This window comes from Corvus cornix, chromosome 2, assembly GCF_000738735.6.
Source record: "Corvus cornix cornix isolate S_Up_H32 chromosome 2, ASM73873v5, whole genome shotgun sequence".
In the NCBI taxonomy this organism is placed as follows: Eukaryota; Metazoa; Chordata; class Aves; order Passeriformes; family Corvidae; genus Corvus; species Corvus cornix.
Window position 1 is genome coordinate 47,903,713 of NC_046333.1, and position 14,166 is coordinate 47,917,878.

General features: G+C 36.8%; 1 protein-coding gene across 1 annotated transcript in view; it reads right to left on the reverse strand.

The window, feature by feature from the left end:
• The window catches only part of DNAH11 (dynein axonemal heavy chain 11), a 112,409-nt gene that overhangs the window by 54,591 nt on the left and 43,652 nt on the right, over positions 1–14,166 (reverse strand). The window contains 6 exon segments of the mRNA XM_039569365.1: positions 7,530–7,631; positions 8,400–8,582; positions 9,060–9,188; positions 11,706–11,771; positions 13,425–13,571; positions 13,774–13,966. Coding sequence (XP_039425299.1) covers positions 7,530–7,631; positions 8,400–8,582; positions 9,060–9,188; positions 11,706–11,771; positions 13,425–13,571; positions 13,774–13,966 — 820 coding nt within the window.

Genomic DNA, 14,166 nt, shown 5'->3' on the forward strand with positions numbered 1-14,166 from the left:
GGCAGCTCCATCCTGACCTAGAGGATTATTCAGTCTTTCTGCTCATTAACCAGAGGCTGCCCAGGCTGTCACAATGTGTTCACAGTTGTGTATAAATGTGGTGACTTAGTTATTGAGATTTCTCTCTAGCAATCATGCCAATATTGGTTTCTCAGCAGTACTTGATTTTTAGGAAATAAAATTGTGGTGCCACACATTTTACTTCACACAATTTTGCTGAGAGTTTATTTGTGGTTTCAGATTGTTTGGTTTGGTCTTATTTTTTTAATCTAAATGATTTCTAATAAGTGTCATCTTGTATATAAAAACTCACACTAGGATGAACATTCAGGCAAAATCTTCTTACCCCAGGTCACTCAACCAAGTAATTTTGTTTATTCTGTTGACATCATCTTGACATAGGACTGTTTCTTCAACTGCTTTCTCAAGTGAAGATGTGAGCTTATGCAGAAAAGGGATGCGTAAATAGTGTGGCTAAGGTTTGTTGTTTGGAGGCTTTGCTTGTTTTTTAAAAGTATTATTATTTTTTCTTTTAAATAATATATTTTAATGACAATAATTGTAGATGGTACCTTTAACTTTGAGGGACACAAACTTCAGAGGAAATGTTTTGCTATATTCTGTGGTTTTTTTCCTGCAGCTCCTGGACCAACATAAGTACATTTACTAACAACACTTTTGGTCAAAAACATGCAAGACAGAATTGTTATTTTCAGTTTGCATATGAGCCTGGAGACGCAAAATGATTCAGCAATTTGCTCATGGGCAGACATTATGGCTAGTGGCAGAACACATGCAGGTCTTCTGCACGCTGATCTGCACCTTCAACCACACTTCTCTGCACTCTGCTCAGAAGGCAGCAACATCCCTGGCTGTGCTTTCAGGGGTTTCATACTGCACATGACTCAAAACAAATTGCCTCAAAGTGATTTGTTTCTCTAGAGTAACTTACAGAGCCAACAACAGTGAGGTCCTCTTGAGGGCAAAATTTTCCTATTTCAGGTTTCATGAAAGAACAGCAGCAGGAGCAAGGTGTGCATACCTCCACAAAAGCTATTTTTGCTGGTTTTGCAGGATCAGAGATTTGGATCTCTTCTGTCAGGTTTGATGCTTGAATTGGTGGTGTACAACCAGGAAATTTAGAAATTAATTATAAATTAAAAACAAGAAATTTATTGACAAAGGGGGAAAGATGCATCTTATAGATTAATAAAGAAGGTTGACTTGATTTCTTTAGGGATAATGAGGCAGCCATTCCACTTTTTATGGTGATGAATCTTAAATTGAGAGACTAATGAGGGCTTATACTCAATAAAGGCATCTAACAGAGATGGGCTATAAGTAAAATGTCATCAGTCTAGCATTCAAGGCATCAGAAGAACAAGCCCAGTAACAGTTCTCTACTCTTTTTTAGGAGAGACTTATTTCTAGACACCTCAAATTTCCCTGCATGATAACATAGAGCTGACTAAAGTTCAAGTGCACTCATCCATCAAAGGCTCAGGTAGTAAAGATGAGAGAGACAAACAGTAAGGAATGCCTCAATGTCTGTGGGATTTGATTTTTTTGATATATAATAGTCTCCTTTATCACAGCAGTTCTTATCCTATGATTTCTGAATAGGAAAGTTGTCACTACAAAACACACTATTCCCTTTTGTCATCCTTTCATAGCATGTAACATAAATAAAGTCTGGCAACAGCAGAATTACATATTGCACTTTATACCCCAGCACCCTAAATTCTATGGGATAAATCATGTATTTTAAAAACACTTGTTTTTGAGGAAGCTAGTGCCAGGAAACTATGTTCTACAAATCACAGCAGAGAGCCATTACTCTCCGTAGCAAGCCTGCTGGACTGTGCCCTTGTAAAATCCTTTTTAGGCACAGACTATATTTTAAGTTCTCTCATATATTAATAACAATTATTGTAATGATAAATACAATCATTTATTGATTTTTTTGCACCACTTCTGCAAAAAGGATCAGTTTGGCCCAACTTTTTAGCCTTAGCACCACTAAACTTCTCTTTTTTTCTTTTTCTTTTCATATTATAGGCATAGTTGTTGTGATATGCACATGAATGTAAAATCATAATTTTCACAAATATTTTTAGCAGATAACTAGCCTCATGAAGGATAGAAATCTGATTTATTTCCACTCAAAATACCTATAAAACAATTTTTCTTGAGAACAATCCTTTTTCATATTTCCTAACTGCCTTTTCATTCAATTTACTGTAAATACATAGTAATTGTTGGACCTGATGGGATATTAAACATTTAACATGCAAGAAAGGATTTGTGGGCATCACCATCCACAGACTATTTTTTAATCATCTTCAGAATGTTTTAAATGTTTAAAATTACATACTGTATTAGTATTAGTACCAGCCTGTGTATATTTACCATCCAAAAAAAGATTACTGTAACAATATTTATTACAATGTTCCCATAGACCATAGAATATTTTTGGTCAGAAATTACCTTTAAGATCATTGAGTTCAGCTGTTAACCCAGGACTGCCAAGCCCACCACTAAACCATGTCCCTGAATGCCACATCCACACGTCTTTGAAATACCTTCAGGGATTCTGACTCTACCTGGCAACTCTTTTGGTGAAGAAATTTTTCCTAATATGCAATCTAATCATTTTCTGACACAACCTGAGGCCATCTTCTCTTGTCCTATCACTTATTGGTTGGGAGGAGAGCCTGTCCACCTCCCACTGCAGAGCGTCCCTGCCCTCCAGCAGATCAATACTCCTGCCCAGCTTGGTGTTATCTGCGAACTGACAGAGGGGGCAGTCGATCCCCTCACCATTTCTCATTTAAAGATATATTCTGGAGCCCATGAAAAGTGAAAGGAGGTCAGTCTCACTGTGCTGCCTGGTGAAGGTGTGTTATTGATTACTAGCAGTGGCACTGGTTATCATCACTCAGAATTGCTGGCCACAAAAATTTCCATATGAAAAATATGGACAGCTCTCCTTCCCTCTCTCTCTTTGCCAAGAGAAAGAAGCTGAATTATGAGTCAGGGAGCACAGAATATCCATGAATGCAGAAGCAGAGGTCACTAGCTTCTGATGCTCTGCCTTCAAGTTTATTCTTCAGAAAATTGATAGAGGAAGATGGAAAAGAGACAGGCAAATAAATGACTGGAAGGGAAAAGGGCAAGAAATGAACTGAAGAATAGGGGGCAATCCTGCAGACTGGATACAGTCAGCTGACAGCCCAGAGAGAGAGGTACAGAAAAACATTCATATATAGAGAGTGACCTTCCTTTAACATTAGAAGAATTCTTGTTTTTATGGACACAACTCTGAGTTGTTTACTCACACAACTCAGATAAGGACTAAGAGCTTTCTACAGGCTGATGGGGTGCACAGGGTTATCAGCAGCTAAGGTAAATAGAATCTAAGTACTTGTTGCTAAGAGGTGCCTGCATGGTTCATTTTTCTTTTCCCAGAAAAAAAATACAAGTTTACCTTCCTTTTATACTAATTTCGCAGACTTCCTTACACAGTGAATCTTACCTTTAAAAAGCCTGATGTGAGCCAGCTGAAACAAGCTGCATAGGGCAGGAGGTCCACATTACAAAATACTGAATGATAAATTATGCAGATCAAGCAGTACCAGGGATGGAAAAATGGAACTGTTGAAACTTTGCTAGATGTAAAACCCTCTAGAAAAGTCAAAGAAAATTGGCGAATATGTCTGCAGCATTTTATTCGAACTATAAAAATGGATGACACTAAAATGCTAGTGTTTCATGCTGAATTTGCATCTTTTCATCAGCTAATCCTGGTTAATGCTACTGCTGTACATAGGAGTCATCCCCATGAACAGCATGTTGCACATCATGTCCTTTAGCATATGGATTGATACAAGTTCCCATCAGAGGAAGCTGAGCTGATTTTAAATGTAACATTGAACAGTGCAGTTCAGGATCATGGAATAGGGATGAAAATCTGCAGAGAATTTATTCACTGTTGACCAGGTTGTGCGTGTTTAAATGGAGAAAAAGGATGAACCCAGAGAGCAAAGTGCAAAGACAGGAAAGGATCCTGTTTTGTACTCACCGGTCTGCAGACTTCATTCCATCTGAACACTGAACTTGTCTAATGAACTCAGCCTCTCATCATCCTCTAACATTTTACAGGTAGAAAACCAGGCACTAACCATCAGAGGAAATGCATCTCTCAGCCATAGAATTTCCTGTAGGTGAAGCTTTTTGGATTAACATTTTATATCTTGTTATAGTTCTGAGAGCACAAACTTCCTTCTAAGATTCATAGATTCTTTGAAGTCCTGGTGCCTGCCAGCTTGAAATTTTATTTTTTCCTTCTAGCTGCTAATCCTGGGGAAGCTATCAATATCTTTTTTATGTGTCTTAATGTTATGTACTACTTATAGACATTTTGATAATTTCCAGTCTGCCACAGAGTTGCTAGAAAAAATTAAACTTATAATTAAAACCAGGTTACTCCAATCATTTTCAAATATTTTCTTTGAATAACATTTTAAATCCTCTCCATTAAGAAGAGATTACATGGTTTCTGTTCTATGAGTACAACAGGTACAGAAATAATTGTTAGTCCAACAGTACAAAAGCAGTTTGTGGAAATCAGTAACTTTAATCACCTCCCAAATGGAAAAAAGGATGAAAAATAGATGAGAATCCTATTCCCATCTAGAATTTGCAAGACATTTGAATGAACAATATTTTGCACTGGCCTGTGCAAAGGATTGCACTGTAACTGAAGCTTTTGAAGTGAAATGATTTGAGGCTGTATAGTAGAGCACCTAAAAATAGTGACTGTGCATTCCTCCTGAGAGACGAAGGCAGCATGTGGACCACAATAAACAAATACAGAATTTCCCAAGAGGAATAATTGGTCTTAAAAAATAATTTTGCCAATAATACTGAGTAAGGAAATGGTAGATTAAGACAAGAATTATGTAAGTGTATACATTTTTTAAGGTTTTTCATATACTAAAACTGAATCTCTTCTTGGCATCTTCAAATTTCTGGACTAAGTCACAACTCAGTTACAAGAAACAAGTCAAAACCAAGTTGTCCTTAGTGATGTGTGCAGCAGTTTTTACTAGGTAACAATTACCACTTGCTCTCTTAAATGTTACAAATACATCCTAGCACATATAGTATACACACTGCATAGACAGTTATTTCCTTTTTATTCTTTAGATGAAGTTCATCTCATAAAACATTACTGGATAAACTAAAATTCTGGTTTATTTTTGGAATCATAATATGGTATAGTTTAGAAGGATCTTTAGGGGTAATCCAGTCCTACTCTCAGCTCAATACAGGGCTAACTTCAAAGTTTTCTTTGAATTCTTCAAGATCAGACCCCATGTCTTCTTTCATAAGCTACTAATAAACAAATAGCAATCAAGAAGTATTCATAAAAAGGTCAAATATGTATTATTTTGCATTTGTCAACAGTGAATTTGACCAACTATAGAGTTATCCATTCAACTACCCCATGAGCTCTGAGCTAATTACTTTTATGAGTAATAACTGCTAGAGAATTAAAAATTACAGCTACAGTTCTTTAGAAAAGTTCATCAAGTGGACCAGCTAGGGTATGAATCACTTATAAAAATAATAGTTCTAATGGGATCCTCCCACCATGTAAAGGAAATCCTGGTTGAATATGCAGTATGGATTTTATAAAGTGGTTAGTAAAAATATCCATAGTAAATGGCAGTATGACAACTGTTGGCCTAACACAGGAAACAGACAAATGCAAAGGAATTGCAGCTTTGCCTGAGGTACAGGATTCTTCCTGTTAGGAACTAAGCATAGCTGAGAGAAAGACTCCTGCTAACAACCCTCACAAAAACGCATGAGGAGAAGAAAGGAGAAGTAAATAAATATTAAAAAAGGGGAAGTAAACAAATGTAAAAAAAGGATGATTCAAATTTGGAAGCTGATTGAATGCAAGGTCACCTAAACCAGGAAAAGGTTATTTAGATACTGTCAGGCAAGGAAGTGAGATATATTAGTGCTCCTTTTAGAGGAACACATTAAAACAATAAAAGACTCCATGAGTTTCAGGGGGGATTGCTGTGTATCAAAAATAAGCAAAAAAATAAAATCACCCCAAAACAACACTAGAAGGCTATTTTTGTCTGAAAATGTTTGTACATAATAAACACACATCAGTATAGATGTGTGAAATAAAAAAACCGTGATGCTTCCCTAAAGCTGTCTGTTAGTGCAGATACAAGCTTCATTAGGGCAGATTTTGATCTGAATGGGCAACTCCAAGGTCGTAAGGCTCAGGTGGTTTCACATGGAAGAAAAATACCTGCTGTAGCAGCTGATGGGATTTTTGGGGTGGGGGTCAGAAGAGAAAGTGAGATTGTAAAAGCTATCTTTGTTTACCCATTAAAACTGCATCTCCTTCAGAACAAGAAAAAAGTGGATACTATAATACCAGGAAGAAAACCAGGAAATTTCTGAAATAAAGAATTAAATTCTGAAATACCATAACCCACAGGCTTCCAAGAATTTCAATTAAAAATGAATCTTGCTCATTCTTTTAAAATATAAATTCAAGAGAAAACAGTGAGAATAATCCCCACATTACAGATATTTTAGTTTTGTTTATTGCTTGATGTCTTAAATTGTGAGATTTCAGACCTAACTATTACCAACAAAAAAGTCTTAAGCCAAGTCAAACTCTTTTAAACCTAATTAATGTCATAGCTTTTGAACCATTTGAAGCTTTCTTTGCTAAGTGAGAGTGATTAGTTTGCAGCAGAAACTCCTTCCACTCACCATCTCCCAAGATACCATAAGATGTCTTTGTATCAAGAGTGCTTTGTGCTGCAGTTGCTCCATTAAATGAATACTGAAACAACAAATAATCCCTCTCAAAAGTTCAATAGATAACTTAATGACAAGTGTGGTCTTCAGTTATATCATTAACTCACAGGACACTCGTCAGTAAAAGACTTATCAAAGTTTGCTCTTCTATGTGCATGTGTGCACACTTGTACCTGTGTTTGGGGGTATTTCAAAAAATCAAAGGAGATTTGATGTTGTTTTTACCATATGTTTAATGACAAACATTAACACAAATGAGCTTCTAAAGCCCTTTCTGGCCATTATTGCTATACTCCAGTAGGCCATTACTCATATAAACACTTAGCATATACTCCTTGTAAAACTCACAGCCAGTTACTTCTATCAACCAGCATTTCAATTATTAATCTATTGGTTATAATGTGCCTAGATGGCTTTGAGGAAATTCAGTCATTTCAGATAAACGGCTTCATGTGCTGCCCCCCAAACTGCGGAGTGTTCTTCAGAACATTTCGGGGGGAAATGGTGATAATCCCTAAAGAGATCATGCCTTTAATATTTGAATTAGACAGTAATAAAATCAATAGAAATAAAACACATTAAAATAAATAAATAAATAAATAAATAAATAAATTAAAATAAGTGGGCTCAATGTGTTAGAGAACAAAGCTTATTAATCAAGCAGTACTTACAAGCAGCTTTTTCCTGATAGCTTCTACTTTTTCTGTAGCTGCTGCGAATTCAATGTTAGCCTGAGCCAGCACACAACATTTTGGTTCTCTCTCACAATACACCTTGAAAAAGACATACCACATTGGTACATTAGAGAAGAAATTGGTCTCACTTTATTACAAAAAATTACAAATGACTCCTGATGAAAGACTTTCAGATAATCCTAGTAGTCTTTCACTACATATCTTTGCTTTAGACCCATCTTTCTTCAGATGAGTCAGGCAAAGATTTCTTTCATTATTGACTACAGCAGATTTTATGATAGTTATAGAAGGATATCTTTAGCAGAACTGAATGCAATCTTAGTGGATCTACTCTCCAACTAAAATTAATTTACATGTATCACTTTCATGATTTTAGAATACAGGTGGAAATCAGACAGTCATTACACTTCAGTAGATTTCATCTAAAATTGATAAGTTTTTTACTGTTTTGTAATTGAATAAGAGCATGCTGTAATACTAGGATGAATGGAGAAATCCTGCTGCCAGGTGCTCGAGGGAATCACAAGTGATAAGCCCTGTCTTACACTCCAGACAGCCAGACTCAGGATGAATGTTTCAAGTGAAACATGTACATCTGGAGAATATTTGCCAACTGTTGCATTGTAATGACAATTGAAAAGTCCTGGACAGATACATCTTTTTTACCACTTCCTAATAAAAATAAATACATGCATACATACTGCTAAGAACTGAACACTTCCCACTTTATCTCTGGTTGATGTTACATGCTCCCCAGAACACTTAGCTGAGCCTCCTGAAATAATAAAAAATTCATTAACAGAAATTCCCACATCAGAGTTAGTTCAAGAGCTGATATTTACATACCTCACTGAATTTTACTATATTGATGACCCAGGCACAGAGACCAGCTGCTGCAAAGGATTTTGTATGAACGTAATTTGGGTTGAAGTCTGGATCCTTCAAGTAACGCTCCTTGGCAACCTTCAGACAATTCTGAGAAATATGCTCCTTATCATAGTCGATTAAATCTTGCAAAGAGCCATCAACCTGTGAGAAGCTCCAGTGTATATAATGTCCAATTTTTTGAGAAGCAGAAGCTAAATCCTACTTTCATCTCAAATGTAAAACAGGAACCCTGCACTAGCTATTTGGTTTAAACACGTGATTCAGTACAAAGCAAAAATATTTGCCCCAAAAGCCAGAAGTATTCACTGTCACAAACACAATTTGTGATTTATGTCTTGCTTGAGGAATTAGAGATAGATGAGATAAATACAATGAAATGCTCTCCCTTTCATTTTCTCCTATTTTTGCATTCAATAAACCCCAGTGGTGCTCAGACTGGCTTGAGTTTGTCAACAAAGGTACACAGAAAAGAACAATGCAGGGTCATACCTTCTCCCCCTAAATTCAAGATACAAGACAATGAAGTTGTGACTTAGTTTCTCTTTTTCTGACTCTCTTTTTTACCTATTATTTTCTTCTCTCATGTCAGATATTATCTGATGTCCCTTTGATAATTACCTTTCCTATAAAGGTTTTCCAGCTTTGGTCCTTGGGGCCTTTCCCTTTATGTGACAGTGTGCTGGTTTTGGCTGGGGTAGAGTTAATTTTCTTCACAGTGGCTGGTGTAGGGCTGTGTTTTGGATTTGTGCTGAACACAGGGTTGAGGACACAGAGATGTTTTTGTTATTGCTGAGCAGAGCTTGCACAGAGCCAAGGCCTTTTCTGCTTTTAGTACTGTAACGCTGGTGAGGGGACTGGGGGTGCATGTGAGAGGCTGGGAGGAGCCACAGAAAGAGCAGTTTCATACCTTAGTCAGTGACACAGACAGTGGGATCAAGTTCACCTTCAGCAAATTTGCAGATGATGCCAAAGTGAGTGGTGTGACTGACATGCCTGAGAGATGGGGTGTTATCTAGTAATGCAGGATATGAGACCCGATAAGGTATCTGTACAAAAAAGCTGGGTGATATTAGGGCAGTCTGTTACTCCTGAGGAGTTACTGAACACTGGGAGGAGCTCCGTAGCCTAAGCCATTGCAGTAGATAAGCTGCAAGCATTTCATGACCTAGGTTCAAAATTCAAAAGCTGAAGCTAATAAGAGACTGAAGACTTTTTGCGAAAATTTTGAGAACCATGATCTTTTTCCCCTCACTGTCCCTTCTTCATCTTCAAAGGGTTTCCTTTTAGATACTAAGAGGAAATACCAAGAAACCAATGATTAGTTCAGTTTTGCACTGAAGATTTCCTTAAATAGTCAAGCATTCACTCCAGTTTTGAGGTATAGGAAAGCATTTAAAATTTGTCAAACTAGCCTCCATCTTTTGCCAAATTTGCCTTCTTCTTTTTATTCCTCAGTTCCAAGTCTGAAACCACAGGTCACAACAAGGGACAGAATGGGAGAAATGGAAGTATCCTATATGAGAACACTGTACTTACTTAATTTTGGGTTTGGAAATTAAACAATCATCAGTTCAAGCAGCTTTGCCAAGACACTTGCTTTGGCTTAACAGTGGCTTAGATCAGTGACTTTATATCAGCTAGCATCAGTCTTACATGAAATCTGAGTGCCTCCACAACTTTATGCAACTATTTAATTATCTGTTTAAAAGTGGATTATGATTTCATTGGGGCAAATTTATCTGGGAGAGTAACCCTGGGGGGCGTTCTGTATCATCAGCAGTTGTGTGTTTGCAAGATTACCACACACACTTTTAAAGACACATTGCCTGAGGCCAAAGTCAGTTATACTTGGTTCATCCTTATCCTTGTACCTCATGCTCATCTCACAGGCTCATTTTCTGTCAGGTCTTGCTTAAACCTAGTTTAATTACAGAGAAAGACGATATTACAGTGATCAAGATGTTAATACTTGGATCAAGCACTCTGCATTGGCAGTAACAAGCCTCTGTAAGAATTTAATATCCTTACAAAACGTGTTTCTACAATTCTTGGGAGCATTTTCCATGTACACATTTATTAGATAGGACACCCACAGATACTGTCTGTGGAAATAACAAATATTAAAAATCAATATGCATTACATTATAAAGGACAAGTTACTAATCAAGTTAAATATGTCCCCCATCTCTTGTGATGTATCTTTTATGATTGCAATTCCCAATGTTTATTGGTTTGCATCTTAGCAATGTATATTTAAAAAATTAAATAATGCATTTACACATGCAGTTTTGATATGGTTTATATTTTCTCTGACACAATTTGAGACCCCTGCTACTGAAATTAACTGCAAGTGAAAAGTTTAGAACAGCCACATGCTCCTTCTGTTCAAGTTTTTAAGGACATAACCTCATGAACAAGTATTACATTTACAGTATATTGTTCTTCTAATATGGCATGGTATTTTCCATTAAAATAAACACCTACTATAAGTCACATGAGTTAATTATATTTCTCTCTCTTTTTTTTCCTAATGCTTAGTTATTCTTTGCTTGCTGATGCCGGCTCCAAAAATATGTGACAGAATAATTGTTTTTTAAGAGAGAAAAAAATTGAACAGGTTGCAGATAAGCCTTAGGACAGTATTTCTCAAATCTACTACCCCTTACAAAGGGAAGGAGTTTTTCATGCTTGTCTCTAGAAGTTTAGTCCTCTTCACATCAATAACTTTTTCAGTATAGAGCTCTTGGTGGCTTTTAGGAAAGATGGAAGCAGTGTGCCTTTAGCAATCAGACCATGAGTGGGGTGGCTCAATTATACCAAGCAAATAAAAAATGCACTTCAGCTGAGGGCGGTAAATAAAAAAAGCTGGCCAGTCTGGATCCATCTTTGTTCCTAATCCTCAGGTAGTGTCACTATCACACATATACCTACACCATACTCTGCATGTTTTCTCTCTTTAAAGGGGTAGGTCCTATTTTAAAAGGCAATGGCATATGCACCTTCATGTATAAACTGCTCTGGCTGACAACATTCAGAACACAAAAATGGCCAGAAAAATGACAGCAGTGTTACTGCCCACTATTTTAAAACCTTACCAGCATCATGTTCATGGTAAAACCCTTGTTTATTACTACACATGTGTGTAGCCCTGCCACATTTATGTGGAATCCAGTCTCACCTCACTTTTCCTAATAGGTCTGATCTAAAGTGATTTCCATTCTCCACCTAATCTTCCTTAAGTAATACTTCACTCCAAGTCAATACCTCCAAGGTATTTACTCGCTTAAGGTTGTAAAACTCAAAAAGCTCTTGTAAGCTCCAGTTTGAAATCTATAGAAGAGGAAAGCAAAAATAATTTTTTAAAGGGTGACATATTTTAATCAATTAGGAAGAGTCTTTACAAATTACTTAGCTGAAGATGTATTCTCATTTTCTGGGCTTTTTTTGGTAACACAAAAATGATAGAAGATTAGTGTTTAGAAACTATCATTGGCCTTATGAAACAGTTTTAGATTAATGTAGCACAAAATGACACTTTCATTTCCAATGAAAACATTGCAGAAGTGCAATAAAGCAATGGACAGTGGAGTACAGTAATCATTAGTGTCAGGCGCTGAACTTCATCCCTGAAACAAAGTGGCCCAAAGATGTGATTATCTCACAATAATCACTCTATGTGTTTCACCTAGCTGCTTAATGAAGTAATTAAAATTGTGTTAAGGGTGCATTTTGAACATTCAAATTTATCAGAAGCATATGGAACCAATACAGGAAAAGCATCACTGAAAAGTGTTTGGTAGGATGTTGAACTGTTGGATCTCATTTGTGCACCTTTAATTAATTGCACTATTTGGACTTGAAACTTCATGACCATTTTTAAGGCCTGTATAAGATATGGATCAGCTAAAGGCTGAAGTCTGTAGTAACCATAATAAAGAGAAATATAAAGGTCCTGATCATGTCTTCATTTATCTCAGTACCAAAAATCACTTTTCTCTTAATAAAATTAGGTTCAGACACAAGGTTATTAGAAAGGTATTAAATATCATCTAATGGTAAGTGTTTAAGAAAAAAAACCAGAAGAAAATGAGAGACCATTTTGATTGTTCAGACAGGACAAGTCTTCCCTGTTGGTCAATATCTGGAAACTACAGAATTCTTGGCAACTTGAAGTTTCCATAGCTCAAAATCAGGAATTATCAACTATTACGAGTCAGTTAAGAACTTCTCTCTGCACTATTGGTAAATGACACAAGGTAAACGAGATTTTCTAGCAAAATGCCAGATTTGAATGAGCCTTCCAGACTTTGAAGGCAGAGGACCTTCAATTTATAGCATTCCATACTGCTGGTGCTTTATTTCAAAAGCCATGCTTGCAACTGTAGATGGAAATTTTTGACTCCTGATGAAATTATGCATTTCTATTAATTCTGTGGTGAGCACTAAAGCATGTAAGCCTTTGTGTTTCCAACACAGATGTTGATAACTGATGCTGATAGGCTGAAGCAAAAAGAAGGAGACTTAACACTGAAGACATGTATTATCAGGAATACTATTATAATCTTAAGATTCAAGGTTTGCACCTTGTAAGATGGTGGAATGAACTTCTGTATCAATTGAGTTGCTCAATTTACCTAGAGCCTCAAAGCCTTTAGAAATCTGAAGTGCCCAGAGATGACTCTTTGACCTTTACTGTATTACAAATAGGTCTGATTCTCAAGATCCACATGCATTAATGCTTGAATGAGCTCAGTATTTATTGTTCTTTCATCTCATTAAAACAGCTAAAAGGTTAGGAAAAGGCATAATGTAAAGAAAGGTCAAGTGGTAATCATGGTGTGAAATGCTGTTACATGTGCAAGTATAATAATTCTTTAGACTTTATGCTCCCTGGAGAGGAAGTTGTTCAAAACTGTTCACCTAAAAAGGTTTATTTTGTGCTAAATATAGCTCAACGTCAGTAAATAGGAGAATTAGACTGACCTTTAGCTCCTCTGCATTTGCAATGGCCTTTTCTTGGCTCAGTTTCTCAGTCTGAAACCCTATCTTAGCAATCAAATCTTCAGTATCTTGATTTTTCAGTTGCAGTTCTGCCTCTTGAGCAGCAAACTCGGATTTTAGATCTTCTACCTACATGGCAAAAGGTAATGCATTATTAAGGTCATTAGGCATGGTTCTGAGACCCAAAAGCTGAACTGAAAACCAAATTCATGTTTTGTGGGTCTCTAACTAGAAGCATTTTCTTTTCATTTTTTGTATCTTTTTTCCACTTGTACCTGGCAGAATTTTGTTGACATAAATAATTTAATAGTGACAGCCTGAGTGCTCCCACCACAGACTCCACAGCTTGCCTGGGATGTTCAGATGTCTGTCCTGCTGCTGAGGTTGTGGCTGCAACCAGGTGTCTCAGCAGTGCAAAAGAGGCACAGCTGTGGCAGCCAGCAAAGACGCCAACATAAAGGCAGAGGGATGTGATAGAAAATGCTCGGTATTCACTCTGAGCAGATGATTCCAGCAGAGCCTTGCTGAAAGGTTAAGGCACACTCAGAGACTGCTGAACAAAAACTACCTGTTAGCGTGCTGAAATAGCAATTCATTGCCTGCCAGGTGAGAAACTCATATCAAAATACCCAGCAACAATATCTTTTCACATATAAAGAAATTGCTTCAAATAACTTTGGGTTTGGCATGGTTTGGGCTTTTTTTTTTGTTTTTCTGCTAACTT